The sequence below is a fragment of the Barbus barbus genome, assembly GCF_936440315.1.
Source record: "Barbus barbus genome assembly, chromosome: 10".
In the NCBI taxonomy this organism is placed as follows: domain Eukaryota; kingdom Metazoa; phylum Chordata; class Actinopteri; order Cypriniformes; family Cyprinidae; genus Barbus; species Barbus barbus.
The window spans coordinates 27,743,206-27,769,053 of record NC_136738.1 but is presented as its reverse complement, the minus strand read 5'-3'; the positions used below and the strand labels follow the sequence as shown (position 1 = coordinate 27,769,053).

The 25,848-nt window shown below is 35.4% G+C and overlaps 1 protein-coding gene across 3 annotated transcripts in view; it reads right to left on the bottom strand.

The window, feature by feature from the left end:
• Positions 1-23,206, bottom strand: part of itprid2 (ITPR interacting domain containing 2) — a 44,170-nt gene extending 20,964 nt beyond the window's left edge. The window contains exons 1-7 of one of the 3 annotated variants that reach the window (XM_079427150.1): positions 23,117-23,206; positions 6,110-6,308; positions 4,966-5,008; positions 2,833-2,882; positions 2,175-2,228; positions 422-464; positions 244-342 (exon numbers count right to left, since the gene is read on the bottom strand). In XM_079427150.1, the coding sequence (XP_079283276.1) occupies positions 244-342; positions 422-464; positions 2,175-2,228; positions 2,833-2,882; positions 4,966-5,008; positions 6,110-6,266 (446 nt within the window). In that variant the 5' untranslated portion in view covers positions 6,267-6,308; positions 23,117-23,206. Of the gene's footprint in view, positions 1-243; positions 343-421; positions 465-2,174; positions 2,229-2,445; positions 2,613-2,832; positions 2,883-3,061; positions 3,238-4,965; positions 5,009-6,109; positions 6,309-23,116 lie in introns of those variants that run through there. The other 2 variants (XM_079427151.1, XM_079427152.1) reach the window with 2 other exon arrangements.
• Between the last annotated feature and the right edge of the window lie 2,642 nt (positions 23,207-25,848).

Here is a 25,848-nt window from a genome sequence, read left to right as displayed (position 1 = left end):
TGTTGATATTTACTAGCTCGGTTATGTAGGAAACTGGTTGCCATGGACCATATGGGTGTAGCATTATATATAATAATACATATAATACATTAATTCATAAAATTTGCTTATATACCTAAAAAGATTTACTTATATAGCTAAAATGATATCAGCTTCAGACTCCTTGACCAACCACTGGTTCAGTTGTTGCTGTTTCACAAGCCCAGAGATTTTGCATGTGCTAATGACCATAGTACATAGTACCTGGACACGGTGGTGCTGCTTTTTCCAGAGCCTGTGGAGTTCATACTTCTGCCCTTCTGCTTGAACTGGCACCTTTTGGCCTCGGCTGCAATTTCATAGCTAAGGAAAGAAGACAGTGACCAGCCTGTGACCAGACCTAAACAGAAAGAGATGGGAACATTTTGGAAGACCTACTTACCCATTGGCCGCTGTTTTTGTGCTGCTGTTCTGGAGGTGATTGGCTGTAGAGATGAGAGAGAAAGAGAAGCTTAACTGTGCTGGATTCCTACCTAATTTGATACCAAACCCACCTTTCAACCTTTGACACAATAATGCAATTACCAAAAGCCCTGGCTGCCATTTTAGCATAGTGGGAGTTGTCAGAAATTCCTTACGAAAGCCTTATTTAACGTTGAGCCGATGTTAATTTCCAAAAGTGATTTACTCAGTGGAGAACCATCCACTCCGGATGACAATCCACATTGTGGAACGTTTTCCTCAGCACTTAGTGCACAATGACAGAATTCTATGAGCACACATCCTAACCTGCCAAACGATTCGTGCTACAAATCACATTAGACACCAGGTTTTAGTTCACTAAAGAGGACAGGATTGAACACAGAGACAGAGGACATTAGCCAGAGCTTTTCTGTCCTGAAACGTCCTGGCTTACATGCACTCATCCATCAGCCTCGAGGAAAAATGCACAACCTTAAATTTCCACAGAAATTCCCACAACTGGTGCTGCCTGATTCCTGTGCTCTTGTCAATAAGAGCGGAGAGTGTCATTCAGTGGAACTAGCCTGGACTCGTTTCTTCACATACAGACACACTGAAGGGTGAAATCTGCTTGACTGCAATAACACAATTGCTTGTGGAGAGTCTGTGAACAACGTTTTCACTCGGCTTGTGTTGTTTCAACTAGTCATTCAAGAACTGTGAAAAAAATACACCCACACATATAGTATCATAATTTACCAAGGAAAAAAGACAGTATAATAGGGGACCAATTATACAAGCAAATACTACAAGTATTTTAAACAATAATATATATTTTTTAAATATTACTGACGCAAAGAACACTTGTCAAGTATTAAATGTGAAAATATGTCTCTGAGTAGTAAAAAACAAAAAATGTATTTCCCAGGAAGCATAGCGTCATAGAATGCAAATTTATTTTTCCCTCTAGAAATGCTGTAACACACACACACACACACACATGTAATATTTAAATAATATATTTATTTATTTTTAATCATTCTCTTTATTAAGCTTTTCCTTAGTGGACATCATGCACAATATTAATCTGACAAAGTAATTTATCTCTAAACAAAAATTTGGCAAATCCTTTTAGATAAATAAATAAATAATTTAATGGGTGATAATAAATATTTATGACTGGAAAATGTTCCATTTTGGACCCTGATAATGCAACAAAAGTGTGTAAAAGAAAAATCCACTCCCTAATCAAACATAGTGCATAAGCATAACATAATTCCTGATGGCAAATAATTGTCAGCTAACATCAGACTTCTGCTACATTTCTGACATTTAGACCTCGTGGAATAATATTATTAAAGCGTTCCACACCCGCTAACACATGGTCCATAGGGTGCAAGCCATGAAACCAGAGATAAGTTATCTGATGTGCCAAGACCAGTCTTTTAACCTAGTATCACATGCAAGTGTGTGCATGTCGCCCTGTGTCCTTGTGCAAACTCAAAACAGCACATAACCCAAAGACTAATCAGCACAAAAATCGACAAATTATATACTACGTTAAAAAAAACCTAGACATAACAAAATGCCAGCAGTCATTCTTGTTTGTCGGTCGGTTCATTAACCTCAAAAGAGCTACGTGGAATTCTTGAAATTCTTTGTCAGATTCCTCACAAAGGAGCACACTTGAGAGCAATTATGTCCGATTGAGGAAGAAAGCGCAGAGTACTTACCCTCAGCTCCCAGGGACAGGTCATCCTCAAAGCTACAGCCATTCTTTAACGGTCCTAAAAAAAAAAAAAAAAAAAAAAAGCAAAGAACAGTTTTCAGAGAGCAAACACTTTGTGCTGACCCATCGTGACGAATAAGTGATCATTTCCCATTCTCTTCCCCCATAAAAAAACTCCAACGCATCCAAATAGCCCTTCAAAGCCCGAATGTGGCTTTAGCTTGCACGCACAGAGATTATTGGTAAATATTTACTCTTAAGTGCAATTGCCTTACCTAAGTAGTTATCCGAAATAATGCCGATGCAGTTTTGAATGACCTGATCCATAACACATTATCCTGCTCTTGGATTCAGTCCTGTTTAGTATTAAACTCTGAGGAAACGTTCGTCTAATCGGGCACTTCTTTGCCTGGAGTGTGTGGGGGTCTGCTATTGGCCCCAAAGCAGTGTGTGTGCATGTGTGTGTGCGTGCCAGCGAATGTGCATGCGCTGTAGTCCATTGTGAGAGACCTTGCTCCAAAGTTCACAAGGAGTGGTAGAGAAAAGAGTCAGCAGGCAGTTGAGTAACGTTTTGCAGTAAAACCTACTTCAGACTAACATAGAAAACTTCTGTAAATTCAGATAAACGCACCAATTTCGTCTGAAGAAGATGATTGACTCACCTCTGGACGGACTGCCGCTTTGTTCATCCAAAGAGGCCCCAAGAGGAGTCCTGTTGAAAGATCAATAGCACGTCATATCCTCTTTCTACTCGCCAAATCTCTGCCTAAAAAATATCACTCGAGCAGAAACACACACACAAACACCCTTCCCTCTCTTGAAGTGTTATTTTCCTTCAGCAAAGTGCTGACACAGATTCTCTTGGCATGAACTTGTCGTCTCAACACTTACAAAACGCTGCCTTCGAAATCCCCTGCCACTTTCATCCAGACACCTGGAGATCCGAACGGCGTGAGAAAAAAAACACACCATGTAAAGCAAGGCTAAGAATAGCTCTCGCTGTGCCGCGCACTGGCCATGTTTCACAACACCAGCAGCAGCACCAAAACCGAATTCTCTCTAGCTCCGGATATTCAGCAAACTCTCGGCAGTAGAGACACTTACATTTCCTGTCAGGCTGTAGGAGGATGTCTGTCTCATGTGTGTTTAATGATAATGAGCAGGAATTGGGAATAGGACGAGCACGAGCATATTTTTATTGACCTAGTGTGTGGCGTTGATGCTCAAACATGCTGCATCTGGGTTCAACGGGGGAATTTACACTAGGAGCATTTGATTAAATCAACTGTGAAGGAACAGATCAGCCAAAAAAATTGTTTTGCCATTATTTACCCATAATGCCATCTCAAACTGGTTATTTACATTTAATAACAGATATTTGGTTTGAGTATGAGGTTTTTGAGTGTGTGTGTGTGTATATATGATAGACAATTATATCACTTTTATTACATATTTTTATTAAAGCTCAAAAGTTTGGGATATTTATGATTGTTTTTTTTAAAATAATAAATAAAATTATACTTTTATCCATCAAGGATGCAAAAAATTTATCAACAGTGACAATACTGTTTTATAATGTTACTAACACTTTTATAATGTTACAAAAAATAAGTGCCGTTCTTTTTAACTTTCTATTCATCAGAATTGATGATGATGATAAGACATGTATCTTGAGCACCAAATCAGCATATTCAAATGATTACTTAAGGATCATGTGACACTAAAGACTTGAGCAATGCTACTTAAATTAAGCTATGCCATATAGGAATTAATCATATTTAAACACATGATCAAATAAAAAAAATTTTAATTGTAAAAATATTTCATAATATTACAGTCTTTATTGTATTTTTGATCAAATAAATGCAGAACTGGTGAGTATAAGAGACTTTCAAAAACATCTTTTGAAACGAAACATGAAATTATGGCCCATTTCGAACATGATGTGGGTCCATTTTAGTAATTTTCTTTCCTCTGAAACAGCGGCGTAACTTAATTCTAAACAAGTTGTTTATATACCTTCACTGTACCAAAAAGAAAAAAAAAGTATGGCACTTGGTCAAAATCACTTTTGGATTCATTCCAGCTTTTAAATTCAAAGATTCAAACAGCAATTAAATATGACATCATTAACAACAACAAACAGTTCTTACATGTTCTCTGAGAAAATTTGAGTAAATGACGTAAAGCCAAATTACCTGCAACATTCAAACAAACATATACGGCTTCCTTTTAGATCACAAGATGAAACAGCTGACAGGGACACGTACCAGAAATTCTGGAATCTGTGTTTTGTTTTTCACATGGAAGGTTTATGTTGGTCATGAGGGACGCATATCTACAAAGTAAATCAATGGCTTTTTCCTCCTACGCTTCAGAGCTAAACAGTTGTTCATCTAAAAAAGAAAAAAAGAAAAAGCTGCCTGGCAGCACAGAGAGAAAGACTAAAAACTCTCTGACGAAACCGTCAGCATTAATGGGCCCCAAAGGACTCAAACAAGCCACCAAACCCCCCCCCCCCCCGGCAGCAGAAAGGACAATAGTCAGTCCTCACAAGTAACGACTTTCCTGACTCTGGGAAGATCACGGTCTGAACCCGCTCAACTATTCACACGATTCTCTCAAATTTACTGCTTGTCAGAGACACCAAAGACAAAGGACAGAATGCTTTCCTATGCCGCATCTGAGCGTTTTGTTTACTTACCAATTCACGTCATACTGTGGCGTGTACACAGATCTTTCTCACACCATTTGCATTTGTATTTTATGAGCAGCTAGTTTGTTAGGTAACTCACCTGCAGGTCCTGAGCCAGTTCTCTACTTGATTTGGTTTACGACCTGAGGAAAAAAAATACAAGTAAGTGTTCCGTGTAATAAACAAATTAATTTCCCTAAAAGCAACAACAAGCAAACAGTAAACAACAAATCTAACAGTGACGACAAACACAGAGCGGTTTTCTGAACTACCGCTGTGGTCTGCGATTAGTTCTTTTTCCAGAAACCTTTATTTGCTCTTAATTGGTTTATCATGACTTGAATGGAGAATCAAATGCCAAGCCGAGCAGCTAAACCTCTGTGATCTCTCCCTGCTGCTCACTAGCTTCCAGTACACCTTCCCACAGAGCCCCTAACCCCCAAAATCCCAGCATCAAGTTGAGATTCTCAGATATAAATAATAAAAATGATAACTGTATGGTTTGCATCTGAAAACAGAAATATCAAGCCAAAATTGCATACGTTTTTAGGGGTAAATTTATAGGAGTATTCACGGTGATTCTATGTATCTCTGAATCTTTATAGTGCAATAGATGCTGACATTCTCAAAATGCAGACTGTTATCTGTAGGCTTAATTCATGTAAAAGCAACTGCGTGATATTTAAAGACAATACAATCCATAACAGGAAAATGATCAGTTAAAATATTAGTTATTGGTATCAGCCTAAAATAAACAGTATAACAACATAAAAGCAAAGTAAATATCCAGTAAATATGATTACTTTAATGTGATTAATATTAACTTCTACAGAATTGTGAATTTTAACAGTATTTCAACGTCTGTAGCAAAAATGCTATTATACTTGGTAAATTAAATGTATTATTCTGAAACTGTATATATTTCAATCAACTGATTAAATGACTTGTTTACATTGTTTCAAAAACATTTAAGTAAAAATATATGATAATAAAAATAGAAATTTTACTGGTTATTACTACGCATTACTATATTTAAATGCACATACAATTAAAATAACTAAAATCCTTTTAACTTAGGAAAACATGCATTGTATGTATTTTAGCCAGATTTCCACTTATCTTTGTTCTTGCAATACATATTTTGAGTTTACATGGCTGCTTGGTTAATTTCTCTAGTATGTAGTACCTGTTTGTACAGAAAGAAACAGATCTGAACCGTTACACCATTAACAGAAGCACTGTACCGGTTTCTGATTCTGTCGAAGTCTTATCCTCCATAGGCTGGGCAGACAGCGGCTCCTCTGCACCCTGGTCCTGAGACTCAGAAGCCTGCCAGGAGTCTCGGGTCTGAGCCCAGACCCTCCTCTTCAATCTGGCAGGGGGGGACTCGCACTCCTCCATGTCCTTGGATCGGACGGGATACTACAGTGGGGGACGGTTCACCTGGAGAGAAGCGAAAACAGACTGACTCAGACCTGAATGTCACGACAATAGCCAGGCCCCCTTTCGGGATTGACAGCAGGCCCAAAGAGCACTGTCTTGTGTCATACGAACCAGATATGTAAGAATCTGAACGAAGTCACATTAACCAAAACTATTCACACATTTTATGCTCATTTGAGCACTTTAAGCACAGAACTGCAAAATGTCTTTGATGCATTAGCTGCACATGAGGTTAAGGGTGTTAACTGAAAAAACACAATGTGAGACAGACCATGTGTCACACTGTCTGCAATCACACAGACACACTTGAAATCAAGGGCCAAATACACTTTACAGACAATGTTTCTTAAGAATCAAGCATAGCATACAGTACATGGCCTTGATCCAAAACAGACTATAATTATATATGTATTAGCCTAAATTTGCATCAATTCCTACATTCTTACTTTACATGAATAGTTCATGTGGATCTGTAATCTAGAGTGAGTGTAATGCATATCACAAAAGCAAAGTGTTAAAGGAAGAGCTCACTCAAAAATGAAAATGTGCTGAAAGTTGTTGATGGGTTTGTTTCTTTAGCAAAACAGATTTGGTATAGTATTACATCACTTGCTCATCAATGCATCCTCTGAAGTGAATGGGTGTTGTCAAAGCGAGAGTCCAAACGACTGATAAAAGCCATGACAATAATACAGAAGTAACACACATGGTCCATCAATTAAATAAACAAGAAACAATTCCATCATTAACGCATTTTAACTTTAATCTGTTACGTCTGGCCAAAATATGAGTCCATAATCTACAATAATGCTTCCTCTAGTCAAAACATCCATCTTTTGTTGTCCTTACACATTAAAACCCGCAACATATTTGTTTAGAAATGTTTTGGAATTTGGACTGTTTCATTTGTGCATATCTCTTGCCTGATTCAGACAGGATGACCTTTTTATTATGGATAGAGGACTTGTATTTTAGCGAGAAGCAACAGTTTGAAGTTAAAAAAGTCATAAAGATGTCAGCTGTGTGGATTATTGTGATGCTTTTATCAGCTGTTTGGACTCTCACTTTGACGGCACCCATTCACTGCAGAGGATCCATTGGTGAGCAAGTGATGTAATGCTAAATTTCTCCAAATCTGTTTTGATGAAGAAACAAACTCATCTACATCTTAGATGACCTTAAGGGGAGTACATTTTCAGCATATTTTCTTTTTTGGGTAAATCATTTCTTTAGAACATCAATTATCTGTGGCATGTTTTTGTCCAATAATAGATGCTAGAGGTGCAGAAATGACACACTGCAGCTTTAAATAGCATAATCATCCTGACACAGTCAGCCTAAATAGTCAAAAGAGAGCATTTTATTCATATAACATCACCAAAATGTGGTGATAACCCAAAGTGGTAACTAAATTTTTTTTAACCTAAAAAATAAATAAACTGGTACATGTGATGTTTCGGTTCAGGCAGTCAAATGGTCTGTCCGATAGAAATATGTTTTGCTTTTCCAAAAAAAATAAAAAATAAAATAAGAGGTTACATTGATTCCAGAAATTACTGGAAAATCAAATAAGAGATGAAGGCCATGTGAAGGCAGCGACAACAAATAACCAGCATGAGAAACTAATAACATCTACTAAGATTCCAAGATTCCTGTCCATAAGAAGCAAACCAAAGAAAGAGAGGGAAAAGGAGGGAGAGAGAGAGAGAGAGAGAGAGAGAGAGAGATGGGGGCGGAGCAGGGGTCTTAACTGGAATAAATGGTAAAAAAGAAAAAGTCAAAAAACAAGTTGAGCAGGAAATGTCTGTTTAGTTGAAAGATTACAAGCTGGTGCGGAGTCATTTCCTGTTTTGGATCTGGCACTTTTTGAAGCAACAGATGAACTTGACCAAATGGGATGGATTTATAAATCAGGATTGTCATCTCCCACAATTCACACACTGCTATTAATAGCATGTGTCTATTTTCAGACTGATCAGCGAAGTGTGACAAGTGTAAACCACCAGGAACACCACCACATTTTATTACCAAAGTCTGGTGATTCTAAGGAAACACATCAACATTGGGGAATATACCTGTACGAATACACCTTCCAGAATTAGAATGTACAACAGTGGTTCTCAAAATAAGACCAAACAAGCATTAAAATAAGCTAAAATAACAACAACAAAAAAATCCCACAATCTTGGAAAACGGATATGTGAGGCAGCCGAATTTTTTAAAAATCTGGAAAAGTCATGGAAAGTAATAAAATCTTATCATTTAAAGTGCATATACATTTTTACTACTTATGTCAAGCTCCAAAATATTTATTGGGTAGAAATTGTGAGTAAAAAACTTTTCAAATGTTATTTTGTGATAACTAAATGGCTTTTCGTCTCTTTATTAATTACATGCATACATTAAAAAAAGAAAGAAATGCACATGAAATATTAATGAGTGGATGTTTTTCATTATTTCAGAAACAAAATTAGCAATACAAAAGAAACAAAACTACCACAGCTATGTTTGGAAATCATCAACGGCCAATAAAATTATTTAACAGTCATTCTACAATAATATTTGACGGGAAAATGCTGCAAAGCATCCAATCACTATCAAGTATTCCATAGAGACATGTCCTAGTATAGTAGAATTGTCTACTAGGTTTTGATAAATAAGTCTAATATTGCAAACAGAGTCTCAGTTTCAGCTGCATATCTGTTCACAGGTTCAAATCCCATCAGAGGCTTGTTATTTTTGGACTCCTTTAACAGAATTGATGTCCAGTCTACTTGGAGAAAGTTAAAAGGAAGCAAACAGTGTACTCCAGAACACAGACTCACTAAAAACCATTTCAAACACCCCTTTTCTCATTAAAAACTAATTGTTCACTTGTAACACACAATGATTAATTACATTACCACACAAACAGGCCCTCTCTAATGTCATGTTAAGCGTAATTTATGCATCAAATCAGCAAATGTTGATTAGCTATAGCAATCCAGACTGGAACACTATGTTCACTCACATCTTTTATGTAGTTCAAGGAAAACATTTATCTCTGACTTGAAATCCTACAAGTAGTTTGATACATGGCTGCTCCAACAAAAAAAAGAACAAAATGCTAACCTAAATAACGTGTCTGTTGATAGATTCAATAAACAGAAAACACAAAAGTCTTTGTCAACAAGCCATGTAACAGCAGTCAAATATAAGAACAACACGCTCCATTCCCTTTCACAAACAGCATAGTTGTTTAATTCTATAAACACAGGAAAACTCGTGCTCTCCACTCCATTTTGGACCTGTGATTTGTAAACAGTGCTGATTGAGTTACATACTCTGCTTTAAATGGATAGAGACTTCGGGAAGAAGGATGAAGAAAGCAGTGACTTTACATAAGCGCTACTAAGCAACGTCAAGCATGCCGCTCATCCACCAATCACAGAACAGATGCAGAATTCTAACTAGGAGAAACCTTTGCAGTAAACCCCACACACAGTAAACTGTAAACACAATGTCCCAATTTTCCCAGCAATCCAGCTGTATTTTTGTTATGAACCTTGCGTTATATAAGATATTTGCATTCATTCGGCTGTGATACAAAACTCCAAAAAAAGTTGCATAAATTAAATTATCCTATTTTTTTTAAAAGCGTCCTATTGCGAACAACTCATCTGTGCATATATTTTATTTATCTGTTTATTTTAAACTTTTTGATTTCATAATGTTTAATCAAAACTGGACCTTCCGTTTAAAATAACCTTCTCTGTGGTGATGAATGCAGCAATCATTTAGTCTGCTTATCATGCTTTAACAATTAAGTAAAAGAACCAAACTTAGACCCCTTAAAAATGAAGTATATGTATACATTTTGGTAGGGTATTGGTAGGGGCCACGTCTCAGTCCACCTCCATGGCTTTGTGGAGAAGAACTGTAATTTAATGTTCAATATTTTTATTATAATAATAATGACTATATGTATACATACATATACTATACATATATACAGTGAACAGACTTTAAACTGAGAAAAAAAAAAAACAGATTAAACCCTGATCCTTAAAGCCATTAAAGCAGACTAACCACTTCAAACATTGTAAACTAATAGAGTCTGTGATGAATAGCTGGATGTCAGAGCGGTGAGGAAAATCAGTGACCCCCACAATTCCACTGAATAAACACGCTGTCGCTATCATCTTTCTCAAACCTGTCAACAAAAGCTTGTTTGGCTGAAAACGCCTTGAGAAAATATGACTTTTTAAAACGCTGCATGCACCCCAAACATGCTCTCGCAATGACCTCTTTCTGTTGAAGTGAGGACGTCCTAGTTCCCACATCTCATTCCAGATTTGACCGGTTGCTCGTTGTGTCCGTCCCCACGTCCCAAGGCCCCAAACAAAAACAGGACTGGGGCTCCAAGACAAACACGACACAAACAACAGAACATCAAAGCCCTTCGTAAGAAACATCCCACAATTAATGCATCATGCTTACACAGAGACCTAGTGATTAAGACCATATCCGGTCCAAACAGGCTGATTCTCAGAAGAACCAGGCATTGAATATTCAGGATGACTTCACTGCAAATATATATTTAAACAAACATAATTTTGGATATTCAGGATATCACAATGTCATAATATTTTATTAAAACGACAGCATCATCAGACTAGGTTCCGGATCATTCCTTGTCTCATGAGCATGAAAGCTTAAGACAGATGAAGTATTAGTACTTCTGAATTATACATGAAGGGGAAGAAGGGTAATTGAATATATTGATTATTGAATATATAACTGATCGACTTGAATTGTTGCTTGAATTTAGTGTTCTGTTTTTTTTTTGTGATTGCCTTTGTACCTTCAAAAAAAACCCAACATATTTTTGCAATTATTCTTTATAAATTTTCCTTAAGATAAGCAAAACATTTTTATAAAACATGGTGTGAGCTTAATGGGAACAGGGGTGTGCTTAAAGGGTACAAAAATGTACCCATTAAGCACAGCCAGACTTTTTGAATTTAATGATGTATATCTGAAATGCTTTTGTCATTTAAAATAAAATTAAATATTTTTGTGTGAGATTAATATTTTAACATAACTTTTTGTACTGAAACCAATATCTTGTGCACTAAAAATGTCTCAATGTAGATTTTGGTGAGCTTAATAGGTATGTTTACCCTTTATAATGTATGTGCCACTAGCATCATCAAACAGAATTGCAAAAATAATAAACAATAATTTAACACCATGTCCATAGGGTGGACAAACAATTAATTATTAAATATTCTTCAAGTGGAAAAAAGTGGTGGAAACAACTTGATTAACGGCTGTTTGAAATGGTTGGCTGTTTGGTTGAAATGGCTCCAGACATAGCAAATGCTTAAATGTTGAAAATATATTTCATTACACATGGTCAAAATATTGAAATGTAATTGCTTTTAGCAATTTCGCACAGCCATAAATCTCAGTATTATCCATTTAAACCTTAAAGGAACTTAATCATTTTACAGACATTTACAGCTAAAACAATATCCTAGTGAGGAAAACACAACTAGTTTTAAGAAAGAATGGCCAGTGACCTGAAAGTAATGTTATCTTGCATCCATGCAGTGATGTCATGAGCTTCAAAGCAGAACAAGATAAGCCTTACCCAGCAAGCTGCTCTTTTCGAACCACACCTGCAATGTTCTCTTCCCAAGTTAGAAACACAATATCCAGTTTGCGCCAGTGACTTGGTGAACTGCCACCCTCAATGACCTTTGGTATTGGCTCTAAACACAAGCCCAAGGCCTATCCTGTGAAATAACATGGCATTCTGATGAAGTCCTCCATTGTGATATTGTTTTAGAGACCAAAGCATCTATGAAAGAAAAGGTTATTCTGTAGCCCTCCCATAAATCCCACGGGTGTGAATGTGCTGCTGTTGACAAACTTTTAGGGCCAAATATAGAGCCCTGTGGTACACCAAAAATAAAACAATCCTATATTTCTCTAGCTCAGCATTTCTAAACTGATAATGTTCTATATATCTACAAATACCAACAGATGAATGTCTGCATGCAGTGAACTATCAGATTTTTCTCTGAGGAATGCAAATATGAACAAAGAGGAGCTAACAGACACAAGTGTAAGGCATGTTTCGCACAAACTGTAAAAAAGAGAATTTACTGCACTGTTCATGAATATATATTACATCACAAATCTGTTTTTACAATAAGGCATCAACACTTCAGGATCTTTTATCATTTCTTTTTTTTTTGCATTCAACAGATTTCTACAGATCAATTAATGGTATGATGGTGCATCACAGACTTCTATAAGATAAAGCACTAGGGATGTGACGAGATCTCCGATGTGTCTCACGAGATCCGATTGGTCTCGCGAGAACATGACGATATCCTCACAAAATATTTTTTACAATGTTTACATTAGAGCTGCACCATTAATAGTTAAAACTGCACTTGCAATCTTGATTCAAACATCTTATTCCTGAATGACAACGATTCAGCTATGTCTATTACGACTGTTTCACATCGCGAGTGTCAGTGGATCGAGAGAAGCACGTTTTGTCACTGCCCATGTTAATGAATCAGAGAGTCGGCCATCACGCTTCCGATGTGAATGCTGTTATTCACTAATATGGGCGGCGACAAAACACGCGCTGCTCACACTAACAACTCCACTAACACCTGTTTCACATCATAAGAGTAAAACATAAAAATCTTAAACATTCAAATCTGCATTCATGCTGCTGCTGATCCAGAAAGAGCAACGCAAACAGTCTTTTCAACCACACATCATTATTTCTGTGTTACAGACATTTAAATAACAGAAGTAGGCCTACTGGGATAAAAGTTTATAGTTTGGGTATAAACACTTGTCTACAGTAGCGATCAAAACGAAAGTATCTTAACACTTGTATTGTAACGCTTATCATCTTCCCGCCAGGAAGTGGCGACAACTCATTTTAAAAATGTATTTGACATTGAATCATTCATTCAGTAGATTTCAATAATGAAACGAGTCTTTATGAATTGAGACACTGACTCCTTAATTGAATTTTTTATTTTTTTTTCAAATAAATATATATAAATATATATATATTTAAAAGACTTAAGCAATTAACATTTTGTCAGAACCACTAGTAAATTATGTTATTTTGTGAGAGAATCGTGATCTCCAATTTATTTAGTTTTTTTAAATTGTGATTATCAATTTATCCCGAATCGTGCAGCTCTAGTTTACATTTTGTTTATTACTGCATATAATTCATTTAAAAAGAAGTTTAATTTCATAAAGTTGATTTCAAAATGCACCTACATTTTTTGCATTTTGTATTTCAGTTGAATAAAAGACCATTTTCCCTATATATTTCATCATTGAAGATAAAAAAAAAAAAAAAAAACTCAAACACTAAAAATCTCGTCTTGTTCTCGTGAACCCAGTCTCGTGTCTCGTCTCGTGGGATAAGTGTCTCGTCACACCCCTATAAAGCACTGGCCAAAAGTGAAGGAGAGAAAGCGATACCATATTGCTCTCTCTCCCACAATTTTGGCTCAATGTCAATCGCAATCCAATTATGCCACTGTGATGCACTGCAATATACTAAATCTGATGTAGGTTCTGTTTCTGGTTTTTCACATGTGAATACCACAACATGTTGATATGGGCACCAAACTGTATGTCACTTATGCACCGCAAACAGGAAATATGTAAAAAAGACCTAAACCTAACACTGCCTTGCTGCTTTCTGCTTAAAAACAGATCAAGAGAGAATGCTTCCAGAACGTCTCTTTGTTATGCAAGTGTTCACCGGAAGCTTAAAGTCTAAAAATCAATCTCCTTTGAAGATGTGACAAGCTTTTGTTTTGAACATGTGACACAGTGCTTATAGTAATGACACTTAGGGTAAGTCTCCCTCTCTGCTTACATTTGAGTCTTCCACTTGTCTCCTGACAGCAAGTGAGAAGAAGGATTGTGACAAATTCAGACACTATCAAACTCAGTGTGTCCTCAAGGACTAGAGCGTCTGGAAGTTTCTCTGGCCAATGTGATAAACAGTATATATATATATATATATATATATATAGAGAGAGAGAGAGATTTTGTTGTTGTTGTTTTTGGGGGGGGGGGGGGCAGTATGTATATGGTTGTATGTGGTTACATGTTATAGACAACAAATATTTTTTTTCTTTAGATGTGACGTGAATGTATTTTCTTGGATTGAAATATAGGAAGGGCAAAATATTTAAATATATAATACAGTAGCATGTTTGTATATTTTGAAATATATTAGAAAAATATCTATCTATCTATATATATCTATATCTATATCTATATCTATATATATATAATTATTTGTATGCAGAAAGCAACAAAAAAAATTATTAAAAAATATTTCTTCACTATAATTGCACACAGTTTCATCACAGTTCTTTTACAGTGTTAGCGGACAAAAGCAAAATCAAATGCAGTAATTGCATGTGTTATTGCAGCAAACCTCAACTGTTTTAGCTTCAAGTTCCATTATACTTTCGACATCAAGTGGTGACCCAACAAATTACCATAACTGTTTATGATACACAGGTAAACAAAATGAACAGTTTATAAACATGTATTTTACCTTGCAAAGTTTTTTACATTTTCATCAAGGAGGTTCTAATAAATTAGGCATCTGCCTAATTTGTCTAGTTTCTAAGCAACAGACGGACCAAAATTTTAACGTTAACATCAAAAGCCCACTCGTTTTAAGAATGCTATCATAATTATTCCCCTTAAATCAGTGCAGAAAATGTGAGTCCACCAGTTCCATCTGGGCCTTCTCGATTTTCCAGTTAGTTTAATGCTAAATATGTTACTAATAGCGAGAGGCAGATAAAAACACTGATTTGCGTTCCCCTGCCTTGCTGCGCACTGATTAATGTTTTTTTTTAATCCAAGTGTGTTTTATGGCACACTTTGTATTCCAGACACTGTGTCCTGGAGTTTGGAAGTGAGCAAGAGTACAAGAGTGAAGGGGGTGCCAGGGTAACACACAAGGTTAAACAAACCATTCTTAATCTTAATACTTTACAAGTGGCAAAAGAAACAGGACATTCTGTCACAGCTTCTCTACCACCCAAGAAATGAGATGGGGAGATGTGGGACGTGATCTGCATTTGGAGATGGTGTAACCTAATAACAGAATCAACACAGTGCTTGTAATGCAGAGAAGCTATTTCAATTATCTTAGACCTTAAACAACATACCTCAAGTGTGTGAACCACTGCCATCGTACCACTTATAGCAAAAATGAAGCCAAACTACATTTTTTAACAGTTTTGGTAACTTAATGATTTGTTTAGTACTTCAACAATAACTGATTGTATCTACTGTACCATTCAAAAGTCTGGGGTCAGTAAGATGTACTTTTATTTTATTTTAATTTTTTTAGAATTTTTTGCATTAAACTGAACAAAAGTGACAGTACATAGATTTACGTATAATGTTACAAAAGATTTTTATTTTTATTAAATGTTGTTCTTTTAAACTTTGTATTCAAAGAATTCTGATAAAAATACATTGTGGTTTCCACCAAAATATTAATATTAAAATATCAATTTTCATTGTTGGTAATAATAAGAAATGTTTTCTTGACCATCAAATCAGCATATTAGAATAATTTCTGAAGGATCATGTGACAAAACTGCCTTGCCATCACAGGAATAAATTAAATTTGAAAATACATCAAAACAGAAAACATTATTTATAATAAATTGCACAAATACTTCACAATATTTCATTTTTTTACTGTATTTTTTGATCAAATAACTGCAGCCTTGGTGTCTCTTAATGAGATATTTCTTTCAAAAACACTTAAATACTTTCCTACACTAAACAAAACAAATAAAAACATGTTTTTTTTTTTTACTTGTAGTATTTAAAGCTGCAGTCCGTAAGTTTTGCCTCTTTGTCGCCATCTGTGTTTGAAAACCTGGAATTGCAGTTATTTGCGGAATTATCTTGCTTGCGTGGGGTTATGAGTCCGGAACGGCTCCAGCACAGATGAATCTAATGTTTTGAGGTGAATATGTGCCAGTCAGTCACCCACCGGTGTGGATGTTTACTGTACTTCACAATCACAGATTCTAACCTATGTCTTGGAATATATGACCCAAATAAGAATTTTCACCGTATATTGCCATCTGAACAAGTAACAAGTCTGCCACGTTTGTTCTGACCAACTGAGGAAAAAAGCATTACAATAAATTACTCTACCAATGGTGATTAAATCTAATGATCGGTTGGCTCATATCACATCAAACCGTGCAAATTATTATTATTTTTATACTTCATTCTCAAATGATTAATGTTAACAGCATTGCATGACTATGGGTATAGAGTGTATTAACGTGTACATTTCAATTTCTGTGCAGTCTAATCTAATTGTCATGTCATTCGAATTTCATATTAAGAAATTCTTCTAACCCAAAAAGCTAATTATGCTCCCTTCCAACTGGTTTTCTTTAAAATACAAATCTTGTGTAATCCCAGGCTATCTGTAATCAGAAGCACATTTAAAACTGGAATATAATTTAATTTCAAAGACATAATCCTTTCTGGATTACAATCCGCCATCAAAATGATACGTTTAATTATTCGAGCTGCTGTGAGAAAAGACTATAAACGTTCCGTCACCTGCAGGATCCTCACATGTGATAGCCTAGTAGCCAGGACAACTTCTTTATGTTTACAGACGAGATGTAATGACGCAGTGCCATCCTCAAATTTCCTATTCGTACCACTCAAATTAGAAAACATTATTATAAGATAACCATTGTGAATCGAGCTAAAGTAAGGTGATCGTTTTGAACACTGGCTGGTTATGTACTTGCTCAAATATTGATTTTGGATCATTTTTAACCAAAAAAAGTTACGGACTGCAGCTTTCATTAAGCTACACTCTGTGAACAATTAACTACTCTAATTTAAGTGTCATAACATTTTAGTACACATAATACCATAATAGTTATTGGATAATTATGGGTTGGACATGATGCAAGTACCAACTTGCACCAAGTCTGGAATGGTTTTGACTGATTTGAGTAATTCAAACAAATAACTGACCGGCCTTTTATTGATTTATTAAAAAGTATCAGCTCATGAGAGTCATTTGTACGTGAGACTTCACTTAGTAAGGAAACCCCAATAGAAAGACTCACATCTAAGAAGAAAACACAGTCAAGAAATTACATAATAGAACCGGATTTCAATTCCCAACCCAAATTGTTTCCTTATTTAAGAGCTGTATCAGATCTGTAGCACTACAATCGTCCAAAATAAATACTAGAGGCAGAATAGAACCACGACATACAAAAAAAATAAAAATAAATATTATACAAGCCTGGGCCTCCTCATCGGCTGCCTGTTTGTTAAAGGTCCAGCCACAGAGACACACCATGTACCAGCATTATGATAAAACCATTTAATCATTAGCCTGAACAAGGTCAGCGGTTCCCAGGGTTTCAATTTGCGCAGTGTGAAACAAACATATGGAGCGCCCAGGGTGTTACCGTTAGCATGATAGCACAACAGACACTGGGATTCAGTCAGAAACAGGTGAGGCTCCGATTTCATACCTTCCAGTGGAAATCTCCGACTCCCAGCACCTCACAGAGTAAAGCTTAAGTGAGTAATAATAATGTTTTAGTTTTTCATAACATTACAAACGCACACACACACGCTTGTGATGAATAGCACTGACATGGGACCCAGAGGAGGGTTGGCTGGAATCCCAGGAACTAGGCCTCGGCTAAGGATCTGATTATGGAAGAAATATAGAAAGCAATAGGAGGGAGTTGATGAGATAAACCAATGCAAGATCCATCAGACCGCCACGCTTCTTCAGAACAGCACTGTAAACATCTCAACACATGGTCCTGATGGATTATGAGCGCACTGCTTTTCATTCCAGCTACTCTTAGATGCTCTGCTTAATTCACAATGCGGAATTGCCTACAGCATTGCCTGAAGTACAAGTAGTGAATATTTAATGGCAGCTCCTTCACATGAATTTCAAGCTTAGAGAGGGAGGGGAAAAAAAACAAATGTCAAAGCTTAAAATGTCATTACAAAACTTTAAATTCTGATTAGAGGAGTCATTTTTAATGTCACTGGAAACTGTAGATAAACACACTTGCGAATGCTATTCTATATTAATTTGTTTGGAGACTACAAACGGTCTACAGTTAGGCTAATAAACTATACTACTTGGCACTTTTATTATTAAGCGAAACTATTTGGTGTTTCTTAATCACATTAATGGGAATGTTTAAACATGAATCAAATTCTGTCATCAGTTGTGTCCACGCAAAACTGAGCTCCATTGACTAGCACTATATGGACAAAAACATGCGTTCCAAACAATTCTTGTATACAATTCAAAGAAGTTAAGTCATACAGGTTTTGAACGACAAGAGGTTGAGTAAATAGTGAGAGGAATTTCATTTTGGAGTAAACTATCCCTTTAATGTAATCACATTTATAAGCAATAAGCTTTACTCTGATTTTCCTACAGTAAAGGAGGTATAACATGCTCTGTTTTGCTTTAGCAAGCACTACCCAAGGGGCTAAACGCTTTTGAGACCATGTAAACTAGTTATCACTTTCCTGAAATGTCTCACCTGTCCGGATCACTGTCATCTAAATGTAGAAAACTGTGAGTGATGTGTCCTGGGCTAGCTCTGAAGACATATATACAGCATATACGATGAAAAGTTAATATGATTAACATTCGGCAGATAAACCAACGCTTAAACGTTTGGGGTAGGTAAGAGTTTTTTGGTAACGCTTTACTTAAAGCCTTTATGTATACTGCATTATAAAAGTAGTTTCAGTGCACTAATTATGCCTTGTACAGTGCATTATAATCTCATGAATAGGCCTAATTGTAATCACAGTTAATACTTTATAACACTTATCAACTCATTGTTACACTATGCATTTTTAATTTGGTTAACATTATTTATGACAAGATGTAATGTATTATATAACGCACATTATGAATAATTATAATGCAATATACCCTTTAATAACCCTTTATGATGCATTATACAAAAAGTATTTAGGTAAAGTGACCCTTCAGAAATCATTCTAATATGCTGATTTGGTGCTTAAGAAACATTTTTGATTATTATTATTATTAATAATATTGAAAACAGTTGCACAGCCTAATATTTTTGTGGAAACCATGATACTTTTTTCAGGGTGTTTAAAAATAAATATAATTTAGTTGAAATAGAAATCTTTTAGAACATTATAAATGTATTAACTTTTGATCACTTTTGATCAATTGAATGCATCCTTGCTGAATAAAGATACAATTTGATTTTACTAAGTCTGCCCTCACACTTGTATATGGTAGCCTATATGCAACATTTAAATATGAATAGCGAAATTAACCAAAAATATTGACACGCTCATGGATTATCGTTTTTTGTTTTGTTGTTTTGCTTTCAAGAATGAGAATATTACTCCTCCTACATTTGACTAGAATTAGCAAGTAGCAAATCATGACTTATGACCCATTGGCCATTAAACAAAAACCTTGTCAAAACTTCCATTTCAATACATCCAAAAAGAAAATAATTCTGTGTTGTAGTCAAACCATTTGGGTTTATGAAGTATTTACTAAACCCTCATCTTACTAACAATTATTGAGTGAGAGATGTAAACTGTACAACACAACAGTCATTTCCCTCACGTCTCTTTGAAGCCTTTCTCTTGAGGTTTCAATAAGCCGGGTCTGTTTCAGGCCCCTAGCTGAATTCATTTCCTGTGGACAAAGCCCCCAACAGCATTCATTTTAGCCACATATGACCTTTTCTGGTTTGTTTTTATGCACAGAGCGCATCATGCACATCATGTAACAATAACACAGCATCAGCAGTCAGGCCATAACTACAGTTTTGCATGTCTAATATGGGAATATTACAACTGATGGCTTAGAAAATTGTTCCTTGGATCTGAAACAACAGGCAATAAGCCAAACTAATCTAGATGGCATCTAGACATGGGAAGGAAATGCAATATATAGTTGCAGTGACTGTTTCAAAAGCATCAATGGAAATGGTTCGCTTTAATATAATCTAACTTCCCATTGTAAATAACAGTACTTTGCTAAGGAAACAGAGCCACACCTTTTGTTTAGTTAGCGTGACACATTTTCCACGAAAAGCAACTCGAGACCTGTTAACACAAACTCGGCTTACTTTTCCAACCACTAATGCTGATTTCTCTTGTTAAAGAGAGAGTTCACTCAAATGGAAATTTTACTGATTGCAGTGCAGCGAGTTTGAATAACACAACCACACATGAGATTTCAGAGCTTTTCCAATCAATGACGGCTTAAATTTCAGTCTATTCCTATATTTGTAAATCTACAGTGGTGAATAAATTTTTTTTTGGATGAACTTTTCCTTTAAGAATGTGTTTACATGGTCTCTCCCTGTGGCAGGAATGCAGTAAATCATGCGACAACGCGGATTCACCCGTGTTATCTCTGCAAATAAATACACACCAGTATCTCTCGTTTGCTCAAACACACTCTCTTTTACACACACACACACACACACACGTCAGCAGTGTTTACACCTGACCGATGTTATCTGAAGACACCCAGAAGACAGCACTCCTGCTTTTATGTTTGCATAGAACAGAGCTGTCCTACTTTCAATATTCACATAAAACTGTGTTAAAGTCACGAACACGAGAGAGTGGAATGAACTTTTAAGGAGACTTGAGAGCCACTAGACTAAACTAGGAAAACCTGACAATGGCTAAGAGCACTGAAGCTTCAGATCCAAAAAAACAATCAAACTGCTGTCAGTCCTTGAATGAATTAAATAAGTAAAAAAAAAAAAAAAAAAAAAAAAAAAAAAGATGAACCATTCAAGGTTTTGGGGTCAGTAAAAAAAAAAGTATGTTTTTGAAATAATTTTTTGTCCACCAAGGCTGTGTTTATTTGTCAGAAAATACAGTAAAAATTTTAATATTGTGAAATATTAATACAATTTAAAGTAACTGTTTTCTATTTTAATATATTTTAAAACGTAATCTATTCCTGTTATGACAAAGCTGAATTTTCAGCATCATTACTCCAGTCTTCATTCAGAAATCATTCTAATATTCTGAGTTTCTGCTAACATTTCTTATTATTATCAAAGTTGAAAACAGTTGTGCTGTGTTACATTTTTGTGAAAACCATAATACATTTTTTTCAGGATGCTTTGATGAATAGAAAGCTCAAAAATACAGCATTTATTTGGAATAAAAATTGTATGTAACATTATAAACATTTTTACCATCACTTTTGGTTAATTTGTGGCATCACTGCTGAATAAATGTACTGACCCCAAACTTTTGGACAGTAATTTACAGAAAATAATTAATGGTAACTGATAGGAAGCACCAACTAACAAGTCATAAACTCATAACAATAAATAACTGATCTAAAATAATTAATGATCAAGTGCTTTAGGTGTCTCGCTTAATTAACATAACTGACAGATATATGTTTAGTGTACGGACATGTTGGATCCAACTTCCAGAAACATTATGCATTGGTAAAAGTAAGGCTATTTTGATTCATTGATGTATTTTATAGTGCTGTCAAACGATTAATCATATCCAAGATAAAAAATTTTTTTTACATAATATGTGTGTACTGTGTATATATATTATGTATATATAAATACAAACACATGCTTGTATATATTTAAGAAAAATATGTTATATATTAAATATATTTATATAAGAATATTAATATATAAATGTATAAACATGTAAATATTTTCAAAATATCTACTGTATGTGTGTTTAATAAATATACACAGTACACATACATATATAATGTAAACACAAACTCTTATTTTGGATGCGATTAATCGTTTGACAGCACTAGTATTTTACAAACTTATTTTTAAATTATGTAAGATAAACTGTTCTAGATGTTACGTGGTCTGCACGTTTTGTTTTACTGTTCAGTCCACCTTCAGAAAAAGTTTTAAAAAGCACAAAGCATCAAATGAAATGCATTTTCCAGAAGAAAAAAAAATTAATGATGTAATCTGGGATGGTCAACATAACGTAACTCAAGCATAAAGCCTATTAAAAAAAATCAGGTGAGAGTTTGGGGTGGCCCTAGGGGAGTTCACACTTCTAGTCTTCTAGCCTAATCAAGAATGCAATAAGAGAGATACCATCATCTATTGAAAAGCATGTCATTAGCATTCCTATAAACATCACAAAAGCTCAAGCAAATCAAGAGTGTCTAATGAAGCTATAAACTCTACAGTTGGAGGCTTTCCAAACATAAGCAGGCAGGAGAGTGAAGCAGGTGGCACAGACACCACTATCATATCAGTGATCATCAGGGTCTACCAAAGGAGGAAGAAAAGAAAAGGGGGAAAAAATCATTGCAACGTCATCTGATTAGTTTCAAAACCGTTCTCCCCATCCTAAAAGCCCATGCATTACAACACAAAAAGTTCCCTTCACTTTGCTTTTCCAAAATATGATTATTAATATACTGTTTCATTCACACGCGCATGCAAAACAACTCCATTAGACTCTGTAAATAAACTTTAGAAACGAAAGCGAGCGTGCTGATACGCCATAGTACGCATTAAACTAGCAAGAGCACTTAAATGTCTGCATTTCAGTGAGCATCTGCGCGTCAAACTACTTCAATCCAGCAGCAAATACAGGAGAGCGCGCAAGATTAAAAATAAATACTAGAGAAAGCAACCGTACCAGCCATAAAATAGCAGAAAAACACATCTTACCATCTCAACGGGACGTGATGATGATCGCACGCTGATAGTTAGAAAGTATCTAGTGCACTGAATCATCTGCCAAAACTATTCCATAACTTCAAGTACAAAACTTCCGCTTCCGGAAAAAAGAGTGAAAAGTAACAACATGGGCGAGACGGAGCCCAAAAATATGCCTGGCCTGAAACCTGCTGGAAGAAGATATGCAGTGCACCACTCCTACCTGATCCAAAACCGAGCTGGCACTCTTGACACTGCAGTGTGAAGTCTGTGTAGTACACTGGGAAAACTGGCGTACTAACCATTTTCACAATTTATTACAAAAACAAAAATCCGGCAGACAATACATTCAGTTGAACGTGAAATCTTGTAAAACATACTCTAATAATCTTTGTTTTATTTACACTACAGACAGGCAGACAGATAAAGTATCTTCTTTGTTAATGTATACTTTACACTACTGTTTTGTTTCATTTTTTTCTGAGCAAAAATAATGACTATCATACATTTTAACCATGATTTACAGATGTTTTACTCATTTGTCAGCAAGATGTTTTTACTAGATTTTAAAATATAATGAATTTAGTATTGTCTACTATTCTTTTATATATTTTAATAAGTACAGAATAAGTATGTTGTTTAATTATTGCATATGTTTATTATTGCAAATATGTTATGCTGAATGACAATGGAACATTATTTGCATTAGCTGCTTTACCTGAATATAATATGCTTTCTTTGTAGTCACTTTCACATTCATATCATATGTATGCCTACTCTATCTATCTATCTATCTATCTATCTATCTATCTATCTATCTATCTATCTATCTATCTATCTATCTATCTATCTATCTATCTATCTATCTATCTATCTATCTATCTATCTATCTATCTCACACACACACACACACACACACACACACACACATATATATATAAGTACAACATTCATTTTCTTATTTTTTAAGTCTGGCTGTTTGGTTATTGATTTTTTTTAACATGATACCTTTAAGGATAAATAAAGTAAATATTTCTTTATGAGAAAGTGCATGAAACCTTTAATGTCACACAGCCAAAAACAGATGTCTGTGAATCTACTGATCAGCTAAAAAAGGAAGTTGCATCACTGAGCAAGGCGGGGAAGTGGTTAACCAAGTAATCCATCTGTGATGAAGCACGTGTGATAGACATCTAACCGTGAGACTGAAACCACAATTTGTCTAAATCACTATACCCTGCATGACGGTCAATGCATAAAATCTACTGCTGAAAAGGAGGCAGCTGATTTAAAACACCCCTCGAGCTGTTGTAAGAGCTATTCGTCAACAGAATAACACACTATGCTGTGTTTCCAGAAGGGAAGACATATATTAAAACATCTGTAATGTAGTTATTTCAGTCTGTGTTACTGTAAGTGCTCCAGAATAATTCACAAGAAATGATTAATAAAAAATAAGACTTTGCTTATGTGATGCCTGTTTGTTTCAGCAAAATTGAAGTAATTGCTAATTCAATTGAATTGTATTGCCAACATTTCTCAGTGGAATCTTAATTACTGTTCTTTTGCCATAAACAGATGGGAAGAGGTATTGTGTTCATGTTATTACCCAGTGGATGGTTACAACTTGATTTATGGACCACTATCAGTATTTCTGAAGCAATATATCTCTGAGGTGCACAACAATGGTTATCCCTTTGATATTATGAATCATATATGTTTCCAAATATGATATATGAGTAGAACATATTATCTTCCCCCCTAAAAAGATATATACTTATATACTTTAGTATTTACAGTGCTGGATGGATTTCATCTTAAATGCAAGGTAAAACACTTCTCATGGAAAAGACAGCATATGCTATAAAACTGTATGCATATGCTAGAATTTTTGGACTGCCCAAAATAATGCTGAAGACCTTTAACATTTTTGCTTGTGAGGTAAAAATACAGTAAGTATTTAACAATAAAACTGGTGTTCAAGATTACTGAGGTAGTGGAGGCCAGTTGTCACGGTCGGCCTCTTGGCTCACCACCAGAGGCCGCCAAACACATACACACCACATGGGCTTTATCTTGGACTCCATTTCCCATCATGCTCATTGATTACACTCTCACCTGTTTCCAATACCAGGCACTATTTAAGCCACTCTGACCCAGCATTCTGGGCTCAGTATTGTTAGATCTTTCTGCATACAGTGCCAAGCGGTTTCTCTGTTTCCAGGTTGTTGGTCCTGGTTTGTCGTGTTTCTGACCTTTTTTCCTGTTACCTGGATTTCCCGTTTGCCTTGCCCATTTGGATACTGTGCTGCTGGTATATGACCTCTGCCTGTCTGACTGCTCCTTATTATAATAAAAATGCATTTGGATCCACAAGCTTCAATTTCACCATAACACCAGTAGACATATATTTTAATAACTTTAGTAAGGTTTTCAGTCAATAGCCAAATTTTGCAAATGTTTGTTTGCTCTAGCAGTGGACTCTTATGTTTCAAACACCTCTAAAACTCTTTTAAATTACAATCAGTTAATTTGAATATCAGTATGTATAAGAGCTGTTGCATGAATTAAAGCTTGTAATATAATATATACAGTGGTGGCCAAAATTATTAGAACACTAGTATTTTGACCAGCTAAAACATGTTTTAAGTCAGTTATTTCTATCTTTTGCTGTAGTGTGTCAGTAGGAAATATCAGTTTACATTTACAAACATTCACTTTGCCATTAATTGTAATAATCCAGT